The sequence below is a fragment of the Scyliorhinus canicula genome, chromosome 16, assembly GCF_902713615.1.
Source record: "Scyliorhinus canicula chromosome 16, sScyCan1.1, whole genome shotgun sequence".
Taxonomy (NCBI): domain Eukaryota; kingdom Metazoa; phylum Chordata; class Chondrichthyes; order Carcharhiniformes; family Scyliorhinidae; genus Scyliorhinus; species Scyliorhinus canicula.
This window is the reverse complement of record NC_052161.1, coordinates 21489954-21517129: the sequence shown is the minus strand read 5'-3', so window position 1 is coordinate 21517129 and position 27176 is coordinate 21489954. Positions and strand designations below refer to the sequence as shown.

The 27176-nt window shown below is 40.1% G+C and overlaps 2 protein-coding genes across 2 annotated transcripts in view; one reads left to right on the top strand and one right to left on the bottom strand.

The window, feature by feature from the left end:
- slc18a2 (solute carrier family 18 member 2) overlaps window positions 1–4248 on the top strand; it is a 49798-nt gene extending 45550 nt beyond the window's left edge. Inside the window, exons 15-16 of the mRNA XM_038773156.1 lie at window positions 1981–2114; window positions 2199–4248. Coding sequence (XP_038629084.1) covers window positions 1981–2114; window positions 2199–2312 — 248 coding nt within the window. The 3' untranslated portion in view covers window positions 2313–4248. The remainder of the gene's footprint in view (window positions 1–1980; window positions 2115–2198) is intronic.
- Window positions 4249–7716: 3468 nt separating this feature from the next.
- The window catches only part of pdzd8 (PDZ domain containing 8), a 239125-nt gene continuing 219665 nt past the window's right edge, over window positions 7717–27176 (bottom strand). Inside the window, exon 5 of the mRNA XM_038821436.1 lies at window positions 7717–10800. Within this exon, the coding sequence (XP_038677364.1) occupies window positions 8636–10800 (2165 nt within the window). The 3' untranslated portion in view covers window positions 7717–8635. The remainder of the gene's footprint in view (window positions 10801–27176) is intronic.

Here is a 27176-nt window from a genome sequence, read left to right as displayed (position 1 = left end):
AATTTTCTTTTATAACTTGAACATAATTTAACAGGAGAGTGTGTCTTGTGTTTTAGTTTGAAATTTGTGACCACACACAGGTTTAATGGTGAACACGGTGTAGTTTTAGTTAAACAATGCTACAATTCATTTTCATTCAGTTTGTTAATTATCTTGTAACCAGTTTTACAGATATAAAGAATATTTAGCAACCGTTAAGCAACAGCTATCATAGAATCTACGGCACAGGGACAAAATGGTCCATGCCAACAAAAAAGATCATCTAAGCTAACCCCATTTGCCTGCATTTGGCCCATATCCCTCTGAACCTTTCCTATCCATGTAACTGTCCGAAATATAAATATCTTGTATATCTTAAAACATTTTACATTTCATACTTCGTGGTTCAACAATGTTCCTGCTGAATGGTATTTGATCAAGTTCTTGGGATTGACTTTTGAAAATGCTTGCACTCATCAAGGTGACGTCTGCTGGCAATGGGGAAAGCAGCAATGCTTCCTATTTGGAACTCACAGCATCATCGAGCTTTACATTTAGTCTTGTTGGATGTTGAATGAATTTACCCCTGGGCAGATTTTAACCGCTCTTCTGGAGCAGAAAATAGGTGGTGGCCGGTCAGTCTCATTTATCTGCCCAAATTTGCATTGACTTGCCAATCATCCTGATGTAAAATTAACAGCCATTTTCTACCTAGTGGGAACAGTAAATTAACTCCTCTAATAATAATCTTTATTAGTGTCACAAGTAGGCTTACATTAACACTGCAAATAAGTTAGTGTGAAAATCCCCTAGTCGCCACACTACAGCGCTTGTTCGGGTACACAAAGGGAGAATTCAGAATGTCCAAATCACCCAACAGCACTTCTTTCGGGATTTGTGGGAGGAAACCGGAGCACCCGGAGGAAATCCACACAGATACTGGGAGAACGTGCAGACTCCACACAGACAGTGACCCAAGCCGGTAATCGAAACCAGGTCCCTGGCGCTGTGAAGCAACAGTGCTAACCACTGTATTACCCTGCTGCCATATTTCGCCCCAAAGATATCCAGTCCAATCTCAGACTAACATACTAAGTACACACAAGTATAACATTTCTCGGCTTCCCACACTATCTATTCTGTTACATGTCTGAGCAAGATTGGCAATTTATGGAAAACCACTGATTTGAAGAATGCCACACAAGTCTGATTTGGTTGTTATACAAAAGATTCGGGCTTTATTCTTGAAGTTTATATCTTCAGAATAGCAACCAGATTTTACAATTGGTCTACTCCCAACTAGCTAGAAAAGTTCTGGTCATCTGCGGCTAATGTGGGTAGAATGATAGTAAGATCATGGAAAATACTCAGTTGCTCCTGTTTACCAACAAATATTGTATTTGACGTCTCTATATATGGAACATTTGAATTTCGAATCTAGGGTTTAAAGCAACAGAAGTATAATTAGCATTGTTTGAATCAGATATTTAACTATTACTAAAACAATGTTCTGGAATCGTAGAAATTTAGAAAAGACTACCATTCGGCCCATCATGTACATGCCAGCAGGGCAGCATGGTTAGCACTGCTGCCTCACGGCACTGAGCACCCGGGTTTGATCCCGGCCCTGGATCAGTATCCATGTGAAGTTTGCACATTCTCCCCGTGCCCGTGTGGGTCTCACCCCCACAATCCAAAGAGATATGCAGGGTAAATGGGTTGCCCCTTAATTGGAAAAGAAAATTGGATACACTAAATTCGTTTTTAAAAGTGTACATACCAGCAAATGTTTTGTACAAACGGAGTAGAAGGATCCATTTCACAGCACAATCATGCCAGAATGAAAAGATGGGTGAATTTTAAACCAACACCAAAGGTTACTAAAATAAGTTTGCAGGTTACCCTTTGAAGGAACACATCAGGCTCCAAATAAACTATTTACCTCAAAATGTATTATTGCTAGCATACTGTGTTTTCTCTAATTTATTATGTGCTTCACAGGGCCTTCAAGTGGTGGAGCCATTGCTAAAACAATAGGATTCCCTTGGTTAATGACAATGATTGGCATCATTGACATACTATATGCTCCACTGTGCTTTTTTCTTCGAAGCCCACCTGCCAAGGAAGAAAAGATGGTAAGCAGCAGCAAACAATTTAGGAATGGTTACTTTAGATTGATAAAATCCTGCACACAGTAACACAAATTTATTCTATTTTAGGCTATTTTGATGAATCAAAATTGCCCTGTTAAAACCAAAATGTACACAACTCAGGACCACTTTCAGAGTACCCCTGTGGTTGATGATGAGGAAGAGTTTGAGAGTGATGAATGATTGGAGCCATATTCTTTTACAGTATATATTTTAATGTACAATATGGAGTGTTTTTTGTGAATTGTCCTTTAAAATTTTGTCCTAAATGTAGTAACACTTAATCTTGGTTTATCTTTCGACCATTAAAACATACCAAAGCTATAACTTTATTTACCCATATAAAAACTAATTAGAAACACAATGGGGGTGGCATGGGGGGACCACTTGGGATACAGAATGTTGGTTAAGTAAAATTGATTGCCAGCAGCCTTATCACATCAATGGGGACATTCATTCCATATTTTTCTTTTAACTCAAGGAATAGTTTTGAAGCATTTAATTTTACATATGGCATATTCTATTTTCAAGCATTTATTAGTGAAATCAAGCCAATTTATTCAGTTATTAAAATATGAAAAGTTCATAGATGTAAGTAGTTTGTTTCTAAATTTAAAAAAAAAATTCACGTTCTGATATTAGATGCCTCAAAACTAATCCAATTCTATGAATCAGATTTGTGGATTGGGACAGCTCATATTATGTCAATACATCGGATAGCTTAACTGTAGGATACTTGCAACATGCTTCTTTATTGAACATTCACAGTAAAGTTCACAGGTTAAGCTGCTATAGATTTGGAATTTAAAAAAAAATAATTGCTGGAAAGAAGTCATGTCGTCAAAGCTTTTTGTCTTGTACTCATCAGAACAAACTTACAAGAATACCAATTGTAAAGGAAATAACAAGTTGCGCTGCATGAGGGTGTTGAATCGTTGGCAAGTAGAGTCTGATTAGTAATGGTATGTTTCCCCATGACAATGTGTCTTTCTTCTCATGCAGTATGAATTGTTTCCTTTACAGTTGGTATCCTTGTGGGTCTGTCATAATGAGTGCAAGATGAAAAGCTTCGACAGCATGTCTCTTTTTCAACAATACTCAAACTAAAAACTTAATTCTGATATTCATCAATAAAAGTTGAACTTTCCTTAGCATTTATAGATACATGACATCATCTCCCCTCTTCTATAAAAGGCATCAGGTTCTTTGCACTGATAAAGTTGCACATAGTGATTGAACAGTAAATTTGATATAAGGAATCTTTTGAGAGCAGTACAAAGTGAAAATTGTTAACACAATTGAAAGCAATCCTCAACACTTTTTCTAAAAACTATAAATGTATATATTGTGGCAATCACTTTTCCGTTCTATAACTCAAAATATTTATGTGCCTTCATTAAATTTAACATATATTTACATGGATTAGATATGTTGGAGCCGGTTTAGCTCAGTTGGCTGGCCAGCTGGTTCATGATGCAGAGTGAGGCCAACAACATGGATTCAATTCCCATGCCGGCTGAGGTTATTCATGAAGGCCCAACCTCTCAACCTTGTCTCGCGCTGGAGGTGTGGTGATCCTCAGGTTAAATCACCGCCAGTTAGCTCTCCCCCTCAAATGGGAAAGTAGCCTTTGGTCATCTGGGTCTAAGGTGACTTTACTTACTATATGTTGGCACATCTTTACTGCATTAATGCTCTACACTGACAAATTACTCTACACTGACGGTCTGGTAGCAAATAAACTCACAAAAGTCTATCATATGTGCAAGTATTATGATGCATATTCAGAAACCATGTGTTAAACTATCCTGGGTGACTTGTTGGTGGCTCTTACTGCACAGTGGTGAAACATCAACTTTATGGTTAAGACAACATATCCTGTTCATGCAAATATAATCACTGTTCACAGACAGCTTGGGCAGTTGGCCGCTTTGTGCGTTGTAACAGATGGGAAAATATAAATAAAGATGTATAGAACATATTCTGTTGATCAATAAGTGGGCTCTTGATCTGCAATCAGATGTGTGTGTGTGTGCGTGTATATGTATGTATGTATGTGGGTGTGTACCCCTTCACTTCCTGGACAAATGTCTATAATAAAAGTATTCTGAATAAAATGGCATTGGCTTATTCATTCAGTTATTCAAGTAATGTAAATACTTCAAATGCCACTTTGAAAAACTCAATTATACTCGTTTTGTATTCTTAAATATTTGATTATGTTTTAATAGTTTTCTAAAACATGAGCAAAAGTATTAGAGGGATAGGAATTATCTTCCTCCTTCACATTATGGACCTGGCTGTTGCATAATAAAGTAACCGATCGGAAAAGATCAGCTGGCCCCATCAAGCTTGTTCCACACCTGTGTCGTAGTTAAGCATCATGATGTCCCCACCCATGTGACCTCCTGGCAGATGCAAAAAAAGAGCTGAAAAACGAAATTCTTTGGTCCCAAAAGCAATTATAACAAGTTCCCCAGGCGACCTCAATAATTGTGAAGCACACCACCCAAGAAAGTTTTAGCAGAGGATGATAAAGCCTTGAACAGCAACTAGTCCAGCTCCATTTCAAATCACTTATGCCTTTGAGCAGGGTGTTAAGATGTAGCATTGCTCACCTTGGATCTGAAATAAATCTATATTACGATAGCTGATGCAGGCTTAATGCAGCCAGATAAAACTCCTGCCCACTCTTCCAGCAGAACCAATAACCTATTTAGTTTAAAAGTCTTAAAGTTTCCATTGAAATTGAGAAATTTAAAACAAGCAAATGTTTGCTTGCTACTAAACATGGGTCTTAATTTCAACGTCTTGGTGACTTCATAGAAGCACTGAGGCATTAGAGACCTGCAAAGTCACTGATAAATGCATTGTTATCTGATCTTAGAATGGATGGAAGAACCAGAATTTATGTCATTTTCTCTCTGAATGTCAACAATTGGCCTAACCATTGATCAGATCATTTTATAGAATAGCTAGTTGGATGAGAAGCCAGAACGTTGTTGTAACACAATAAGGTACCAAGTTCTAAAGTAGAGTTGAGCACAAAGAAGGAAATTTGTTGAGAAGCTGTATGGGCAGCCTGTAGAAAGAGCGAGGTGTCATTTTCTAAGCAGAGATACTCAGAAATCTGCCAATTTTCCCTCAACACAAAAACCTCCGAATATGGGATTGGGTATTTGATATAATTTTTAAACTTATTCCGGTGAATAATGTCTTATGCAATCAGCCAAAATGTTTTGGCTCACTATTTTTTGAGAATTGAATCGAGAAACCAAAACTTGCACATAGCCAAGTAGACGTTGATGAAAATTGGTCAAATATTGGGTGGCATAATGAATAGCACTGCTGCCTCACAGCACCAGGGACCCAGGCCTTAGGTGACTCTGTGGAGTTTGCACGTTCTCCCCGTGGCTGCATGGGTTTCCTCCAGGTGGCTTGGTTTCCTCCCTCAGTCCAAATATGCGCAGGTTAGGTGGAGTGGCCTTGCTAAAATTGCACCTAAGTGTCTAAAAAATGTGTAGGTTAGGTTACGGGGATAGGATGGGGGTATGGGCCTCGGTCAGGTGCTCTTTTGGAGGGTTGGTGCAGACTCGATGGGCCAAATGGCCTCCTTCTGCACTACAGGGATTCAAAAAGGTGGATTATATGAATCAATATCTGAGGAAAGTTAGGGACATTCCTCTTTGTATATTATAATTTCTGCCACGGACAAATAGAACATAGAACAGTACAGCACAGAACAGGCCCTTCGGCCCTCGATGTTGTGCCGAACAATGATCACCCCACTTAAACCCACGTAACCCAACAATCCCCCCATTAACCTTACACTACGGGCAATTTAGCATGGCCAATCCACCTAACCCGCACATCTTTGGACTGTGGGAGGAAACCGGAGCACCCGGAGGAAACCCACGCGCACACGGGGAGGACGTGCAGACTCCACACAGACAGTGACCCAGCCGGGAATCGAACCTGGGACCCTGGAGCTGTGAAGCATTGATGCTAACCACCATGCTACCGTGAGGCCCCAAATGATTTTGGGAAAAATATATTTGAAAATCAACTGTATATTGCTTTATGTGATATTCTTAAAATTCACCTTTCAGGATTATTCATCTTTTGAAGGACTTATATCTATTAAAAAATGATGTTTACAGGCAAATGGATTTTTTTTCTAATTAATTGATTATCTTTATGCAGGAACAGTCCCATGTAGTTTCTTCCTAGACAAAGTCCAGAATGATATACGTACCGATTTCATTCTGGATCAAAGAGACAAATATAATTTAGGTTCGTATTTGTGCAAATTTATTAAATGTTGATACTTTGGAGGATGAGATTGATTCAGTGGGTTAGGATGCACTGGTTCTTCACATGAAACACCAACATTCAAATCCAGTTCTGACTGACGTAAGGAACGTTTCCTTCCAGCTACAGTGAAATAAACCTGAGCGATCCCAAGCTAGTTGACAAGACTTCTCTAATTTGTCAGTTTTACTTGCTGGTCACCGATGGCCAGTGTAAAACTTGGAAGAGTTATAATAATAATCTTTATTATTGTCACAAGTAGGCTTACATCAACACTGCAATGTACTGTGAAAATCCTCTAGTCGCCACACTCCGGCGCTTGTTCGGGTACACTGAGAGAATTCAGAATGTCCAAATTACCTAACAGCACATCTTTTGGGATTTGTGGGAGGAAACTGGAGCACCCGGGGGAAACCCACGCAGGTACGGGGAGAACATGCAGACTCCGCACAGTGACCCAAGCCAGGATTCAAACCCGGGTCCCTGGTGCTGTGAAGCAACAGTGCAAGTTTCACACTGGTATGAAGTTACTCATCCAAAGTTGAATTGAGCAGAGCAACAGAGGGGCTGGGGCTTTACATTCAACTGTGGCATATATTATAAAGATGTCCAAAATAAAAAGTGTTCTGTTCCTCATACCTGGAAGAACACACAAAAAATATTTCACATATAGTTAAGGGGAGCTTCACTAGGATTATATCATTCTAATCAGGGACTTCAATAATGTGGAGTTCTCCACATAGCTGACTATTAATGGAAGATTTGATAGGGTTAAGATGGAGAAACTGTTTCTATTGATGGATTGTTCAATAAGCAGTGATTCAAGAAGGTGGCTTACCATCTCAAGGGCAATTAGGGATGGGCAATAAATATTGGTTGAGCCAGCGATGTCCTGAATGAATAAGTAAATAAAAAAGATTTAAGGTAATTGGCAAAAGAACCAGAGTGGAGATGAATGATTTATTTAAACGTGAAGTTATGATTGAGAATACACGGTCTGAAAGGGTGGAGGAAGCAGAGCAATGGTAACTTTAAAAATTAAATTGGATGTATACTTGAAAAGGCAAGTGTTCCAGGATAATGGGGAAAGATCAGCGCGGCGGCAAGTGTTTTCACACTGAAAAGGTTAATTTTGGTCTTTATTTGAGAGTCAAATGCATCAGCACTATGGGGCCTTTTGATGTTACTTTAAGTTAAACTTACGTGCAAAAAGAAAATTAACTATATTTTTAAAAGATCTATATATAAAATTAAATAAGGTTACAAAAAACAACAATTTCACAATATCATATTTATTGGGCAGTGCTAATGTTCTAGACACCCAACTCTTCATTCTGCTGGGGAGGAAGTGGGGAACACTAAGGTTCAATCACTAAACAAAATCAAACTGAAAACCTCTCAAATTAATTAGCATTACTTTCTCAGCTTTCAGTAACAAATTATAATTTTTCTACATGTGCAAAAATTACGAGTTGGTAAGTCAGTTTGAATTATGTTACAGTCTATCAAAATTAAATATCTGCAGGTTTGCTTAGTAAACCTAGTTGCATGTTTTACAATGCAATACATAGTTAAGTATGAATTGAATAGGCATCGCTTTGTAATACACATTACTGTTTCAATAAAGATGAGAAAGTGTCAGTGCGTTATTTTGCACTCTTGCACAAGTATTTCAGAGGTTCAGAGTAGTCATCCCTTATATTACAAATATTCATAAAGAAACAACATATATGGTAGCAAACACAGCTTTACTAAAATACCTTTAATAGGCTTAAAAGCTCACCACACAATTTGCTATATTGATACACGTTTGGCAAAGGAACGTCTATGCAAAGAACAAAAAAAACAGTGATCTTAAAGAATTACAGGTTTGACATGATTCAAATTCTGAAACCTGGTCCCAAAAGAGACTTTAAATCCACCTCCCCAACATATTGTGGACTCATCTGCAGAGTACCATGACACCAAGAATTAATTTAAATATATCTCACTAACATTCTAACAAAAAAAAAAACTTGTGTGGGGGGAGGAAAAATCCTAGACTGAACTGGCTGTGTTGTTTGTTGACACCATAGTCACATTAAAAGTCAAATTCACAAGACAGAATAACAATTGCATTATTGCACAGAAGCAAAACAAAAATCAATGGAATAGTAAATTTGGTTTACTACATTCATTGGGAAATTGAATTGAAATCATGAGAGAGATTCAGCATCATCAATAATTTGCTCATTTGATACATCAGTAAATTGCTGCACGTCTGTCTGATTGGCAATGTCAGTGTCATCTGTTGTTATGGATAAGGTGTCATCTGAAAGCTTAGCGACCTTTCTTGCTTGCTGATCTGAAGGGGCAGTCTCGCTCAATTCTAAATCCTCATACCCTGCTTTATAATGGATTGTGAGTAGCGTAAGGGCTTGCAGTCGTTCACCTGACTTTGAAAGGGCAGCAGACAGGAGCAACTTCTTTCGAGGATCTGTGCTCTCCTTCTCTTCTTTCATCAAAGCATAATTGTGTTCTAGTTCCTGGTCTATTTCATTTTGCAGTTTGTCCAACATCAACTCCAGTTTTTGATACCGTTCATCTATTGGTAATCCCCGATACAGATCTCGACCAATCTCTTTTACGGCAATAAATACACTATCGTCGAGACCACCTTCTTTCTTCACTGGTAACTTGGTTCCTGTGGAAGAAGCCTGCCGTTTGGAAGGACTACTGGCACTGTAAGTCTCTGTGTCACTACTTTCATTGTCTGAGGTGTTTGGAGTGTGTTTTGGCGATGGCTCAACCAAATCAACTCCAGGATCAGCAAGACGAGCTCTGGGTCCTGGCCTTAGGTTCAGCAAGCGTGAACTAGTATTGATGATGTGCCGTGTTAGTCCAGTAGGCCTGTTAAAGGATGACTTTGCTTCCAAGTCACCCCTTCTTTCTGTAGAAATGGAAAAAGGTGTTTCTGCTGCTAAACATTTGTCCTGGCACTTTTTATGGCAAACATACGCACAAATCATGCATTGAGAAGCTGCTTTGGTCCAGACCTTCTTTTTGCAGTAATCACACCAAGTTGGGTTCTGAAACTGGGTATCTTGGAAATTATGTTTATTTTCTGTGCACAGCATAGGAGTATCCTCCTTACTGAGAGCAGGAATGTCTTCTTGTGCAGTGTCTTCCCTTTCTTTCTCCTTTTCCACTTGAACACTGGAGTTTTCTGAATCGCCTTCCTTTAGATATGTAAAATTCAGTGTAATGTCACCATGGCACAGTTTCTCATTGAAACCCTTATGAGTACTTAGATTTCGAAGTGCAGTCCTACTGACAACAGCTTTGGGTTCAGGAGCATTTAGCCTGAAAGTCGCTTGGTACTCCAGTGATGCTGTAGAAAGACATTCCATTGCTATCTCTTCAAGTTTTATACTTGCATGGCCTAAACAAATAAGACCACCTGGTTTAAAGGGTTCTTTACACCAGATTGCAACATTGACATACTTATGGTGGTTTTCAACCTCAAATACACATGTTGCCTTGTTCCATTTCCCAAATCTCTTGCGGTAGCGAATCTCTGGTGATTCCCAGATTTGATTATCTTCTGTTGCTTCACGGATGTTGCAGGAAGCTTCTGGGACTTTTTCCTTCGAATCTTGTTTACTTGCTGCTGCCTTGGACAGTGGTGTGTCTTCATTTGGATCTACATTTTTGCCTATATTCTTTTCCATACTTTTCTCTGTACTATTGGTGGACGGTGGTGGTTTGTCAAGTTTTTCTGCAGCAGCATCTCCCGATTCAAGCTGGTTCTGGGTTTCAGAGGATGCCAAAGTGAGCTTAATCTGAGGCCTTGGGGGCACAGGAGGTTTATTTGTGGATCCCAGTGTCAGCTTACTTGGTTGTGGTGATGCATCAGGGATATCTAAACACTTTGGTTGAGCAGATTTAACTGTGTCTTTTTGCTGTGACTTCAAGGGAATCTGATAATTCCCCAAATTTAGTTTGCGATTTAGAATTGGAGATATAGTACCGAGTGGCTTTGTGGCAAGTGTAGCTACTGAGCGTTTTGGACTTTGATTAGTCATTGCAAAATCCTCCTTTAATATCGTGGGTGATGGTTTGATTTCAGGGCATACCAGTTCTTCGAATTCAGAATCTAAATCTTTCCCATCAGCACTGTCTAAAACACCATCATCATCAAACGTTTGGTGACCAAAGTGTGGACTGAAGCCCGTGTCCTCAAGTTGGCCAAAGTTATCTTGAAGAGTGCTACATTGTTGATTCTGATGTCCGCCGACAGGCCTCTCATAGTAAACCAGTACTTTGTCACCAGCTTGTTTTATAAGCTTCAAAACATGGACAGAGGATGTCACCTTGACCCCTGTTGACAAATCAAAGCAAACCTGGATTAGAAAAGCGATATTCAAAAAAAATACAGTTTTAGCAAATATTATTTTGACACAGTTAATAGAAAATTCACTGAAATCTTAGAATTTTCAAGCAAAAGGCAGAAGACACTACTATTTTAATTTGGATATCAGACATTTTGGACGCAATCTACCACCTGTTCATTCCAGCGGGATATTCTGGTTCCACGCCGGCGCATGGGCTTCCCGGTGACGAGGGTTGCAGTCACCGGGAAATCCTGTTGACAACGGCAGGATCGGTAAATCCCGCTGGCTGGCCGTGTCCACCACCGGAAAATACGCTGTGGAATGGTCGGTAAATCCCACTCACAATTACACAACAGGCACATTAGGGAATGAAGACGATCGGTCTCCTATTTTCATAGCAAAACCTGAAGTCCTTTTACGTGCTCTCTATATATTATCCAAAGTTCGGACTTCATCCATCCTGCACATCAAACATATACCGGAAAGCAGAAATACCACCCATGTGTTCAATACTTTGAAGATATTTTGAACATCCCATTAATACTAAAGAATACAGGGGAGGAATTAAATACCATTGTGATGACTAGAGTAGTAGTATTGGACAAACTAATGGGGCTAAAAGCAGATAAGTCCCCTGGCCCTAATGGTTTGCATTAGAGGATCCTAAAAGAAGTAGCTACAGAGATAGTGGATACATGAGTTGTAATTTTTCAAAAACTGTTAACAGAGTACTCTTATACAAAAAAAGAGAGGGAGGCAAAAGGCAGGTAACTATAGGTCCATTAGCCTAACATCTTTTGTTGGCAAAATGTTGGAATCAATTATTAAGGAAATGATTGCAGCACATTTGGAAAAGCATAATCTAATGAAGCGGAGTCAGCACGGCTTCATGAAAGGGAAATCATGTCTGACTAATTTATTAAGAGTTTTTTTGAGTCTGTCGAAAACAGAGTAGATAGAGGGGAACCAGTCGATGTGTTGTATTTAGACTTCCAGAAGGCAGTTGACAAGGTACCTCACAAAAGGTTAAGTCATATGATGAGCCCGTGGTGTTGGAGTTGGTATATTGGCATGGATAGAGAATTGGCTAATGGACAGGAAACAGCGAGTGGGGTTAAGGTTTTTCCCCCCCCAAGTTGGCGACCTGTAATCAGTGGGGTTCCACATGGTTTGGTGCTGGGGCTGCAACTGTCTACAACATATATTAATCACTTGGAGAAAGGAAGCGTATGTACTGCAGCCAAATTTGCAGATGGCACAAAAATAAATGGAAAGGCAAGTTGCAAGAGGGATACAAACTGTTTACAAAGATATATTGATAGGTTAAGTAAGTGGGCAAAAAGTTTGCAAATGGAGTATAATGTGGGAAAAGGTGAAGTTGTGCATTTTGAAAGAGAGAACAAAAGACAAGTATTATTTAAATGGAGAAAAACTGCAGAAAGCTGCAACACAAAGGGAGGGGCAAGGTTTAGAGGAGATGTACAAGGCAAGTTTTTTTTTTTTTTTTTTTTACACAGAGGGTAGTGGGTGCCTGGAACTCGCTCCCGGAGGAGGTGGTGGAAGCAGGGACGATAATGACGTTTAAGGGCCATCTTGACAAATACATGAATAGGATGGGAATAGAGGGATATGGACCCAGGAAGTGTTGACGATTTTAGGTTAGACGGGCAGCATGGTCGGCATGGGCTTGGAGGGCCGAAGGGCCTGTTCCTGTGCTGTACTTTCCTTTGTTCTTTGACTCACTGAACGAACAGAGGACATCCTGAAGGGGGAGGGTGAACAGCCAGGGGTCGTAGTACATACAGGTACAAACGACATAGGCAGGAAGAGTGATGAGATCCTGCAGAAGGAGTTCAGGGAGTTAGGAAGTAATCTAAAAAGCAGGACCTCTAGGGTTGTAATCTCAGGATTATCCCCTGTGCCACGTGCCAGTGAGGCTAGAAATAAGAGGAATGCGCAGCTAAACATGTGGCTAAAGGAGGGAGGGTTTCAGATTTCTGGACCATTGGCATCTCTTCTGGAGCAGGTGGGACCTGCACAAGAAGGACGGGTTACATCTAAACTGGAGGGGCACTGATATCCTGGCTGGGAGGTTTGCAAGAGTCACTTGGGTGACAGGGGGGGTGGGAACCAGAATGTGAGCTTGGAAGGTGTAATAACTGAAGGGGAAATAGAGAACCAAAATAAGAGAACAACATCAGGGCTGGGATCTAAATAGCCAATGATATGTGTTCTACCGAAAATACATGCAGATGGGCAAAGGGGGCGGGGTTGCATTGTTAGTAAGGAATTAAGTTAAATCCATAGCAAGGAGTGATCATAGAATTTACAGTGCAGAAGGAGGCCATTCTGCACCGAGTCTGCACCGGCCTTTACAAAGAGCACCCTACTGAAGCCCACGTATCTACCCTATCCCCATAACCCAGTAACCCCCACTTAACATTTTTTGGACACTAAGGGCAATTAATCATGGCCAATCCACCTAACCTGCACATCTTTCGACTGTGGGAGGAAACCGGAGCACCTGGAGGAAACCCACGCAGACACAGGGAGAACGTGCAGACTCCACACAGAGAGTGATCCAGCTGGGAATCGAACCTGGGACCCTGGAACTGTGAAGCAACTGTGCTAACTACTATGCTACCATGCTGCCCACATAGTGATATAGGATCAGAAGTCATAGAATCTCTGTGGGTAGAGTTGAGGAACCACAAAGGTAAAAAGACTCTGATGGGAGTTACGTACAGGCCTCCGAGCATTAGTCAGGATGTGGGACAGAAAATAAATCAGGAGACAGAAAAGGCATGTTAAAAAGGAAATATCACAACAATCATGGGGGATTTCAATGTGCAGGTGGACTGGGAAAATCAGGTTGATAGTGGATCCCAAGAAAAGGAATTTGTGGAATGTCTAAGATGTTTTTTTTGGAGCAGCTTGCGACAGAGCCCACTAGGGAACAGGCAATTCTGGATTTGGTGATGTGCAGAGAGGCAGACTCGATTAGGGAACTGAAGGTAAAGAAATCCTTCGGAAGCAGTGACCACAATAGAATTTACCCTGCAGTTTGAGAGGGAGAAGCTGCAATCAGATGTAACTTCAAAGACATGAGGGAGGAGGTGGCCAGAGTTGATTGGAAAAGGAGCCAAGCAGGGAAGATGGTGGAACAGCAATGGCAGGAGTTTTGGGGGGTATTCGGGAGGCACAACAGAAATTCATCCCAAGGAGGAAACATGCTAAGGGGAGGACAAAGCATCCATGGCAGACGAAGGAAGTCAAGGACAGCAGAAAAAAAAGAAAAAGCAGACAAAGTGGAGAGGATTAGTGGGAAGCCAGAGGATTGGGAAGCCTTTAAAAGCGAGCAGAAGACAACTAAAAAGCAATATGGGGAGAGAAGATGAAATATGAGTGTAAGCTAGCTAGCTTTATAAAAGGAGATAGGAAGTTTGTTTCAATATAAAAAAAGTAAGAGAGGGTCCACAGGAAAATGTGGCTGGAGAAGTAATAATAGGAAACAAAGAAATGGCAGAGGAACTGAATAGTTACTTTGCATCAGGCGTCAGGGTGGAAGACACCAGTGGAATGCCAGAGCTCCAGGAGAATCAGGGGGCCGAGGTGAGTATATTGACCATTAATAAGGAGAAGGTTCTCAGGAAACTGAAAGGTCTGAAGGTGGATAAATTACATGGACTGGATGGGCTCTAAAAGAGATAGCTGAGGAGATTGTCAAGGCATTGGTGGAGACCTTTCAGGAATCTCTGGAGGCAGGAAGGGTCCCAGAGGACTGGAAAGTGGCTAATATAACGCCGCTGTTCAAGGCGGGAGGGAGGAGAAATTATAGACCGGTTAGCCTGACTTCGGTCATTGGTAAGATTTTAGAATCTGTTATTAAAGATGAGATCACGGAGTACTTGGAAGTGCATGGTAAAATTGCACTGAGTCAGCACAGCTTTGTCAAAGGGAGGCCACGTCTGACAAATCTGTTAGAGTTCTTTGAGGAGGTAACAAAGAAAGGAGAACCAGTGGACATGGTTTATTTCGATTTCCAAAATGCCTTTGACAAGGTGCCGCATCGGAGACTGTTAAAGTGTGAGGTTATGCACTTTAGAAGGCATAGACCATTTTCTAAATGGGCAAATGCTTAGGAAATCGATGCACAAAGGGACTTGGGAGTCTTGTTCACGATTCTCTTAAGGTTAACGTGCAGGTACAGTTGGCAGTTAGGAAGTCAAATGCAATGTTAGCATTCATGTCAAGAGGGCTAGAATACAAGACCTGGGATGTACTTCTGAGGCTGTACAAGGCTCCGGTCAGACCCCATTTGGAGTATTGTGAGCAGTTTTAGGCCCTGTATCTAAGGAAAGATGTACTGGCCTTGGGAAGGGTCCAGAAGAGGTTCACAACAATGATCCCTGGAATGAACAGCTCGGCATATGAGGAACGGTTGAGAATTCTGGGTTTGTACTCTATGGAGTTTAGAAGAATGAGGGGGGGGGAATCTCATTGAAACTTATGAATATTGAAACTTATGAATATTGAGAGGCCGAGATAGAGTGATCATGGTGAGGATGTTTCCACTAGTCGGAGAAACTAGAACCCGAGGGCACAACCTCAGACTGAAGGGACGATTTTTCAAAACAGAGATGAGGAGGAATTTCTTCCGCCAGAGGGTGGTGAATCTGTGGAACTCTTTGCCGCAGAAGGCTGTGGAGGCCAAATCAATGAGTGTCTTTAAGACAGAGATAGATAGGTTCTTGATTAATAAGGGGATCAGGGGTTATGGGGAGAAGGCAGGAGAATGGGGATGAGAAAACTATCAGCCATGATGGAATGGACTCGATGGGTTTCTATGTCTTATGGTCTTGCTTGTGGGTACTTGTGTACGAAACAGAGAAAAGCTAGCACACAGATGTAGCAGTAATCAGGAAGGCTAATGGAATGTTGGCCCTTATTTCAAGGGAATTGGAGTATAAGAGTCGGGAAGTCTTGCTGCAACTGTACATGATACTGGTGAGATCACATCTGGAGCACCGAGAGTAGTTTTGGTCCCCTTATTTCAGGAAAAATATTATTTCATTGGTGGTTCTGAGAAGGTTCTCTAGGATGATCTGTGGTATGGAGGGATTGGCTTATGTGTAATGGTTAAACAGGTTGGGAATCTACTCATTGGGATTCAGAAGAATGAGAGGTGATCTCAATCAAACATAAAGGATTCTTAAGGTGCTTGACAGGTTAAATGCTGAGAGGATGTTTCCCCTCATGGGAGAGTCTAAGAGCAGAGGGTCAGTCTCCAGTCTCAGAATTAAGGGGTGTCAATTTAATGAGATGAGAGGAATTTCTTCTCTCAGAGGGTTGAGATTCTTGGGAACACCTTGTCACAGAGAGCTGTGACGGCAGAGTCCTTGTGCATATTTAAGGCCATGATAGATTCTTGATCAATAAGGGAATCAAGGATTATGGGGAAAGGGCAGGAAAGTGGACGTGAGGAATGTCGGATCAGCCATGATCTTATTGAATGGCAGAGCAGGCTCGAGAGGCCAAACGGCCCACTCCTGTTCCTATTTCTTCTAGTGTTGCTTGTAGCTGCAAGAGGATCTACAAAATTACTTTCAACTATAAATTCTCACATACTTTTTCTCTCAGCTACCAAACTTTCTTTCCTCCCCCTCAATCTCAGCTACCAAACTTTCTTTCCTCCCCCCAATCTCAGGTACCAAACATTCTTTCCTCCCCACAATCTGAGACATAAACACTATACTGAAAAAGTGTTTTCAGTGCATGCACACAGAAATATTAATCTCTAACTTTATTCACCGAATACATTTTAAACCGAGAAAATAATTGTTAAAGAAGGAATAGCATGCATTTGACAGAACATAGAGGCAGCCAGTGAGGGAAACAAAACCTTGGGAGACAACACTACGAGTTTTCTATGGAACTATCAAAGGGGTGGGGCAATGAGGAAGGGGGGGGGGGGGGGGGGGGGGGGGGAGCAGTGATGATGGTCAGGAGGGGAAGAAAATGGTGATGGGCAGGCATAACGTGACTGAGATAAACAGTGGGCTCCTGCCAGTCTGTTTAGTACAATGCACCTGAAATACCATCACCCTGCTCAGAGGTACACCAATCTAAATTACATCAAATGCAATACAATTTCTGAAAACCCAGTGCACAATGGAAACAGTTCTTTCACATCTCAGCCACCTGTAAGTGTAAATGCTCAAAATGCTCCAGAATCCAAGTTTGTAGAGAAGAATAAAAATAAACATTTAAAAAATATTCATATGTATGCATTTTCCATTCATTCCACTGCAGTTAGTATACATTATAATAATTTGTAATGTATAGAATAAGTTTGCAGGGAAACAAATTTCCAAAGCTGCAATGTCATAAATTGTGACACCGTCTTCCTGCTCTGACGTATACCTAAAAGATCTCTGCACTATCTGAAGAGTGAGCATGTTCTCCAGAGCTCTCATCAAAATCCCTCAACAAAACCACCAAAACAGATGATCGGTTTGCTGCTCAATGTTTGTAGATCGGCAATGACTATTTTCATCTACTGAGATATCCCATGGACACAAAAGACATCATGTAAATGCAAATTCTTAATTTATTTCTTTGAACTAACAAAACCAGATTTCTTGTAATAAATAAACTCGGTAATAATTAATCTTTAAAAGAATGTTTAACTACTTTTAAAGTAGTTGGTCATTACAGTCTTAAAAGGAAGACATGCATGCACTTTGTAGAGGAATAATACCTCCTGTATTATCTAATAATGCTCTTCTACCGTTAATGATTTCCAGTCTACTTCCATTGAGCCGGACTGCAATATGCTCAAGCTGCTGGGGTAAATGTCAATCACTTACTATTACAGTATATTAGCAAGTAGGAACAATAACCTTGACTTTCAGTTTCAATCAGTTTAATCAAAAGGTCCGAACTTGAACCCTCTTTTCATGAGCACACTGCAGGAAATTTAATGTGATGTTGATTATATAGGTAATAATAATAATAATATATTATTATTAAAGTGTGTTCTACATTTCTTAACTTCAATTGAGTTAGCTTTAGATGTGCCTATTGCAAATCCAGTGCTCAGGATTTCCAATATTTTTTTTGATGTTTTATAAATACGTGCCCATTCTACCAAATGTCTTTGGCAAAGTGAACTGTCCGACAATTTGTCTAGACTTTTGTTCCTTCATCATGTTCTGCAAAATAGAAATATTTTCATTCCAACCCCAGATTTTCCTTGTGGGTTTTAAGAACAGCACAATGGTAATCTTCTGCAAAACTTTTCTAAAACAAATGAGAGTACATCCTAGCCGTCAGTTATTGATGGGAGCTAAAATTGAACATAAATCAATAAAAATGACTTTGGGAAATTGTCCATTCAAAGGCGTTAGAAGTAAAGCATAGTGATTTATTACAAGTGTACATATAAATGTAACTAAAACAGCAGGAAGGTCCAAATATTAACAAAAAGGTGAGCAAAACAATTGGTGAGAATTCTATATGAAACTAAAGAAGTCAACATAGTTGCCATAGCAGCATATTCAATGTGCATTAAATAGTCTATAACTGGCTGTTATTATAAAACAGCAGATCTTCCAGGCTAAGCTAAGAAGTACTCCAGGAGTCCCACTAGTATCGCATTTTAATATTTGATGTCCTTTTGATGTCTTTATTCAATGTCCTCTAGAAACATGAAGCAGCTTGCTTATTATCATGGAGAGGTTTTAACCAAAATGATGAGTTTACAATATGGAGTTTGTCGTGCACAAAAGTCACTTATGGTCACTAGTAGTGAAATAATTCTATCGAAGTGTTGGTGCACTGTCAATTTAATGCAATGAAATCACAAACATGATAGCAAGAATGGAAAATAGGGGTTGCATTAGAAAGACATTGGCTCTCTAATAAACAAGCTGATGAATCTTTCCACTCTTTCCATTTGTAATTATTCGGTGCATGTTGCAGTTAGTTTTACCGTCAAAGTGCATGATTTATATCTTCTGATGCCAGAGGTCTTGAAAACCACCACGATTTTTTTCAGGGCAGTATTGCTGTTAAAGCAGGACTTGCTACCGGGAACACGTTTAGCTCAGTTGGCTGGTTTGTGATGCAGAACAAGGGCTGCAGCGTGGGTTCAATTCCTGTACCAGTTGAGGTTTTTCATGAAGGCCCCGCCTTCTCAACTTTGCTCCTCACTTGAGGTGTGGCGATCTTCAGGTTAAATCACCACCAAGTCAGCTCTCCCCCTCAAAGAGGAAAGCAGCCTTTGGTCACCTGGGACTGTGGCGACTTTACTTACTGCTACATTACTGTGTGATGTGGATGATTAGTTGGGAGGTAGGAGACAGTGCGTAGAGATAAAGGGTTTGTTCTCTAATTGGTGAGATGTGACAAGTGGTCGTTCCCAGGATATAATGGAGATTCAGCTTCTCAGCATATAACCTGGAAGGAGTGGAGAGATCCACATTCAAGTTTGCAGTTGACACTGAATTCGGAAGCAGTGAGACATGTGGAAGAAGTTATAGGTTATAAAAAAAAGGACACAAGTTAATGAGGGGGTAAAACTACAGCAGATCAAATTTAATGTAGGGAAGCTTCAGGTCACCCATTATGAATCTGAGAACACCAAATAGGAATATTTTAAAAATGGTGAAAGACTAGAAGCTGGGGAGGAGCAAAGTATTTAGGTGTCCAGGCACACACATCACTATATGCAAGTGCACAGGCACAAAAAAAACCAAAAGGTTTTGACCAGCCCCTGGGCTAGTGCACGGTCAATTCCAGCCACACTTGACTTGGAATCGCAACACAAGTGAAATAAGATATTATATTAAAATACCTGAGGACCTTGGCTGAGCCCAATAAACTGCAGTCATCAAGTTTGTAAATTTAACACAACTAACCTTTTATTATTTAACAGTAATATAATTAAACTGACAAAAATGTAACTGGCTTCCTAATACCCCATACCCAACATCCCCCCTCTTTCCAACTCACCCCACTCTTGCACCCACAAAAATAGAGGGAAAGGTTAATGGGGGGGGGGGGGGGGGGGGGGGTAGAATGTGACAAAAGATCTCTGTTGTACTTTTGCTTCGATGCTTCTTCCTTCTAGGTTTGAGAGAGTTTTTCATGGCAAGGCTGACTACTTTCTTTGTTGATTCAAGATCATTTCAACGATACAATAAAGGTCTAATCACGTCTGACCAGCTCTCCCAAAAGCATCCCGCAGGAACCAATCACTGACTGTTGTCAGCCAGAACCCTGTCCCTAGCCAACCCACAGGTTCTCAAGTCCATTTGGGGTTCTGCTCTCAGTTTGGACAGCAAGCCTTGGAGGATACATTACCTTGGAAGGGGTACAGTGAAGATCCACCAGAATATTAGGCCTTAAAAGATTAAGTCATGAGGAGAGGGGTTGCATAAGCTTGATTTGTATTTACTCGAGTTTAGAAGGTTGAGTTAATCAAAGTATTTAAAATTATTAGAGGATTCTATTGGATTGATACAGATAACTATATTATATAGCAGGGAATTCAGAACAAGAAGGAAAAAATCTTTAAATTAGACAATTAGGAAGCACTTCTTAAAACAAATAACAGGGGAAAACATGATCTTAGTCTAAATAAAGGCAATGGATGCTGGGCTAATTGACCTTTTTAAGAATGAGATATATAGATTTTTGTCAGCTAAGGGCATCAGGGAATATGGAATAAAGGTGCATTTATTGGGTTGAGACACGATCTAACTAAACGGCAGGCCAGGCTCCAGTGGGTCAATGGCTTATTTCTGTGTTTTTTGGGCTTTATCACTGCACTTGTATGCCTGTCATGAATGGGACAATGTTCCACAGACCTAACAACCATTGCTCATCTCTGATATCAGAGACGATGTGGTGTGTTCAATGATTTTATCTGTCTGATGCAAAAGGTAGCGAATAGCATCCATCAAATTGTTAACTTTAAGGCTAAAATAAATTGACTTATTTAAATAAGGCAGCTACGAGGTGCAGTGGAAAGTAATACTGTACAACAATACTTTATTAGTGTTACAAGTAGGCTTACATTAACACTACATGAAGTGAAAATCCCCATGTTGCCTCACTCCAGCACCTGTTCAGATACACTGAGGGAGAATTCAGAATATCCAATTCCCCTGACAAGTATGAAGAACTATTCAAGAATGCCTTCCAGCAGACTACATTAACACTGTGAACCTGACATACACAATGTATAAACTGTTTCACAAAAAAAGGTCTGGAAACTGAAAACTACTGCAAAGAATTATGTCTAAACCTCTAAATGATTACGTGGGAGGTAATTTACGTGATGCACCTCGTAGACATTTCACGGGACAAAGGCAACTTAAAGCATGGAAGCAATAACTATGGATGGACTGAAATAGATACTGAATATCCTCTCTTTAAAGGTAAGATCTGAAAATCCATTTGCTTTTGACAGCAGTTGGCTATTGAAATCTGAACTTGTTCACTTCTTACCTACTTGTCAGTGCTTTTAAACAATCAGAACTACTCTTAGGACAACGTTCTTTGATGGTTCAGCCATTTATGGTATGCATTTACTTGTAAGCTTTTAACACTTGCCACCAATTGAAACTATTCTCGGGCCTGAGAGACATAGACTGGGGTCTTGCATATAGGGCACCTCTGCAGTACTTCAAATAACTAGTAATTTAATTAGTACCCAAAATCTTCGCTCATTTATAAATCAAATTACCTGCCCGAGTTCTCTGATAGCTGGGATCCTGTTGTCATTTTAAAGTTTTAAAGATCAAAAAGGAAGTCAGCTTCCATTTTAACATTAGTTGCTGCACAATTGTATAGAAACCTGTTTCGATTTAATACTGAATGAAAATTGTTTCCATTACACGTGCTGTACGATGTCTTAAAAAGGCTCACTAGCATAATTCCCTTCAAAAATCAAGAGATTATGAAGAACAATCTTTTTTCTGCTTACAATAGATAATCGATGAAACTGGTTTGGAGGGAGCAGGATTAAAATATAATTCCAATTGTTTAGAATGCTGAAGCACCCAGGGTTAATCGTTTTGCCAGGAGGTTAATTCAGGTCCCTTGCTCAACTGGCCGCTGTTTTTAAGCTTAACGTTTATAGTAGTTAAATGACATTTAATTGATTTTAGCCTGATGAAGTTCACATCATAATTACACTGGATCTAATTACTGAACAAGTAACTGAGTCAAACCATTAGCATAAAAGCAGAGCAATAATTGCGTCCACGTTATAAGATTAGTATTTTCAATCTTTTATAAATCAGAGATCGTTTATAATGTGAAGCACAAACTGAATTGTACACAGGTACAAGTTGACTTAATCTACCTCTGGACACTTTCCAAACTTGTTTATTTTTCTAAGGAATTTTGCTCTCAGGGATTCAGGCTAGAATTGTGTAGTCAAATACTAAAATGACCTTTGTTTCTCACATCCAGCTCTCACCTTTGAATATCCTGTTTTGTGTCATGTCTTTTTATGGATACAGTGCATCACAGTAAAGTTGTTTGTCCAGGAATTAGATTCATTGTAATTATCATGTGAACTTTATCAAGTTAAAATCAATGAAATGCCATTTACTGCTCTAACCGTTTAAGCTTAAACAAGAATAAGTTGTGTAACAGAGATTAATTAATCATGAATAAATGACGGACCAGTACGCAAGTTCGTTTTGTGCCGTGATATCAGCTACGATCCCAAATTCAAACCCTGATCAGCACTGAATGCAGATTTAGAAATAGGTGGGAGTAGAAGAATTGATTTCCGTGCCCCTCAAACTAGGGGAGAGGAGAAAACAACAGCCAGGAGTCTGATTCCTGAACAATGTGAAAACTATGCTGAAGAGGCATGGATAGTATTCTTCTAGTGTATTTAAGTGGCCTGATGTAAGTTGTGGGGATCAGCGCTGGCAGATAATGCCAGCAGGAGGGGAAGAAAGGTAGCAGCACATCTTCGCCTGATCTTGAACTGTGTCCATGTACACTTTCCAACAGGAGGTAACAGATCGTGAGTCGAAATGGGAATCATTGCTCATTTTTTTGCTTACACCCTAGTCCAGTCCAGGTCATCTGCCCATCTACAATTTAGCACAGACCAACAGCTGATCTGGACCGTGTGGCTCAGTACTACATGAACCCTTATCGGTAAGCTGAACCATCTTATCGTTATTTTTCTTGACTCTCCATCGACTCTGACTGGATGAACAGGGAGATAGTGGCATAGTGGTAATGTTGCTGGACTAGTAATCCAAAGATCCAGACTAATGCTCTGGGGACATGGGTTCAAATCCCATCATGGCAGCTGGTGGAATTTGAATTCAGTTAATAAATTGGTGCTCTTTCCAAGGTCCGTGCAGACTCAATGAGCAGAATGGCCTCCTTCTGTACTGTAAATTCTATGATTCTAAATCTAGAATATAAAGTTCGTCTCAGTGATGGTGACCATGAAATTATCATTGATTGTTGCAAAAACCCATCTAATTCGCTAATGTATTTTAGGAATGCCCTTTCGGAAAGGAAATCGGCCAGCCTTACCTGGACTGGACTGCATGTAACTCCACACTCACAGCAATGTGGTTGACTCTTAACTGCCCTCTGGAATGGCCTAGCAAGGTCAGTTCAAGAGCAATTAGGGATGGACAAAAAAATGCTTGTTTTGCCAGTCACACCCACATCTCATGAAAGAAGAAAGAAAAGCATCTCCAGTAATTTAGCTGCCAAAACTCAGGTAGAATCCCTACAGTACAGAAGGGAGCCATTTGCCCAGCGAGTCTGTACCAACCCTCTGAAAGTACACCCTACCCAAGGGCACCCAATCCACCTAACCTGCATATCTTTGGACTGTGGGAGGAAACCAGAGAACCCAGAGGAAACCCACGCAGATACAGAGAGAAAATGCAAAATCCACACAGAGAGTCACCCAAGACTGGAATTGAATCTGGGTCCCTGGCACTGTGAGGCAGCAGTGCTAACTACTATGCCACCTATCCTACCAACATTGACATCTTCCTTGATGCCTGACCACCACTTGTCATTCTGTGGCTAAACAATTAAGAGGTTGCATCCCACTGCTCTCCGTGTTGTGCAGTGAAGATCACATGTTATGTTATGTTGCAAAATGCATTGTAAAGGAACAGAAAACTACAATGTTGACTAAATATATTTTTCACAGTATCTTCATTGCAGTGTTAATGTAAGCCTACTTGTGACATCAACAAAGAATATTATATATGTATGTATCACAGCGCCATGACATATCACATAGCTATGAAAGATAATGCAGTTACGACAGATAATGGGGCTACTGAAAAGTACAATAATTAAAATAACTAATATTGTGCCGTTAGCATGATAAAACATGCATCGGTGCTCCACAGGACTATTATAAAATGAAGTACAATGCCGACTTGAGGAGATATTTGGTCAGATCATGAAAAGCTTGGTCAAAGATGTAGGGTTGAAGGAGTGGCTTAAAGGTGGAAAGCAAGGTGGAGAGGCAGCAAGGCACAGGAAGGGTATTCCAGAGCCTGAGGCCTAGTTAACTGAAGGCATGGCAACCAATGGGGTAAAGTTAAAATTGGTGATGCAGAAGAGGCCAGAATCGGAAGATGGTAGACATTCCAGAAGGTGGAGGTTACTGAGATAGGCAGTGGGCAAGGCCATGGGGAGATTCAAAAACAAGGATGAGAGTTTTAAAATCAATAGTTTGCTTGAATGCAAGTCAATATAGGTCAGCAAGTACATGGGTGAGTGGGAACAGTGTAGGAAATATAAAAGGTGAGCTCAGGTCTATTTCTTTTACTGTATATTTAATCAAGAATATAGAATGTATATTCTAAACGTTACCATAGACCACGTTGTTGTGTTCTGCACAGAAAGCAGAAGAAAATTACAGCATGTACTGATGCAGCCACCATTAAAGGTATACTGAAGTTATATTTGATTTGAAATGTTCTACTTTATGCTTTCAATTATGGATGTGAAGATTATTCTGTTTTTTTAAGAAAAAGGCAGGATTCTGAATCACTGCCATTTTGAGATGCTAACTTTCAATTTGTACTCAGAATAAGGCAGAACTACAAATAAAATTCACGGACACTATTATTTCATGGTGGCACCTGCTCCACAATAACTCCCATATTGGCCAATAAACTGACAAGATCCATTGTAATGGAAATTGAATTGAATTGAGTTCCCTTCATGTGGTGAATGGAGCTGCATACATTTATTTTTTTTTAAACAAAAGAGCAATTTTCTACATCAAACCAGTGATTTGTTTGAAAGCACTGGCAGTGGGGCACAACCACATAAACAGAGGGCAAATCAACCTTTAAAATCCGTCCCATTAATGATAGCATGCTAAAGTCAGGTGGATAAAGGACCTATTGCAAGGTACTGCCTTTTCCTTTCTTCATGGTGTAAAATACACCATTTTTGGCAACCTACTTACAGGCAAGGCCTCAGAAGTATATTTGGTAGTTGTACACTTGGCTTGCTCCAATATTGTCGTTATAATGGGATCTAATTGAAGCCTATTGACCTCCACATAAAATCTTCTCTTGTGAGTATACACGACAGACTTCTCCCACCTCCTCACCCTCAATGTTCCAACATAGGTGCTGAGGCATCATTCATATCATGAAAATAATAGTCAGTCTTGAGTGATGAGTGACTAGGTTGCCAATCTGAATCTCTGCAGCATTTCCACTGGAATAGTGTACGATCCAAATTTGAAATAAGGAACTTTCAACAGTGTTTATTTAAAACAAAACTGTTTAAGAATTCAAGGAAGTGAAGGTAATTATTTAACTCTGCCATGAAAAAGGATGTAGAGTTTATATCTCCAATGCAATTCAACTAATATTGCCAGTAAACCATTTAGGGAAATGAATCTGCAAATACAGAAAGAATAAAGACCAAATTTGATTTAACAATTTATGACGACTTATCATAATCAAGTTAGCTCACAACACTTGAGGACAGGATTGAGCTTGGCTCTAATATTCCTCAGTGACTGAACCATTTTAAGAAGGCTCACATGTGAATATTGTGGTAAAGGAGAAAGTCTGGTCAACTATAGCCCAGAAAAAGTTAATCCCCTCAGACAAGGCGAGAGGAGAAACACCAGTAAGAATAGAAGATCTTCAAATCAAACTCATAATAGTTTAAAAATAAAAGGAGGCAATTTCCAGATTTTAATGACCCAATGAGACTTTCAGCTAATTAAATCAATATAAATATTTTGTGTGAATCTGAGTATATGTTGGTCACAGTGATGGGGTTAAAAATAAAAAGGACCTGCAAAAAGAGCAAAATACTATCTTATATATTTTTTCTTCCTTATTATTTTTGACAAGTGTCTCATCACAGCCCTAATAGGTGACACGGTTGGGGTCATGTGCGTCAATACCATTTCCTGTGCTTGAGCGCGCACAGGCCACCAGGCCAGATGTGCACAATTTAAAGATCAAGTCACTTAGAGAAAAAACAAGCGGTGTTGTTTGTGCCTTTGTTTCTTCCTTCAGATTTCTGTACGCTTAAGTTCCCAAGGCACATTTCCTCTGGACGTTAACAATATGCATAACAGCATTTTTTTTGGAGAATTTGTTTTGTGATCGAGCAACATTGTCAACACTCCATTATGTCCCATCATTGGTATGGTTTTGATTATTGATTTTCCAACTGGCTGGTTTGCAAGGCCACCTCACAGGGTACTAAGCACCAACTACAGAGTCCGAGAGAAGGATTGTGTGCAAACAAGATAGGTAGAGATTTCAACCCCGAAAGACATTAGTGAATTAATTGATTTTACTTGTATCACAATTGTGGCCACACTGTTCTCAGCAATTGAAATGAGAACAAAAGTTATGGTCATCAATTATTAATTGCTTCAACCAGTGGTGGCCCAGCATGGATTACAAGGCCTCAGGAACCTGGACACAAAATTGACAAAACTATGATCTTTCTTTTCAGGCAAGTTCTTCACCTAGTATTTTTAAATTAGCTCTTTCAAATGGATACCCCCACAGTCAAGCTCAAAAGGAAATAATGTGCTGCTGACCCAACCAGAGAATTTCAGGCTTTTCTGTATGGATGAATCCTTTGAAAATATTGACACAGACTAAGGGCCTTCCTCTGGTAACTTCCCAAAGACTATTATCACCTGCCCGAAGAAAAACAATGCCAACAGTGTAGAATGTTTTTTATTATATAGCAACGGAAACAATGGTCTGGCAAGTCAAGTCTTACAGGAAAGGTAATCATATATACAAAATGCTCAAGACACTGTTCTGTGGATTATGGTGTTGCCGACTGCAAA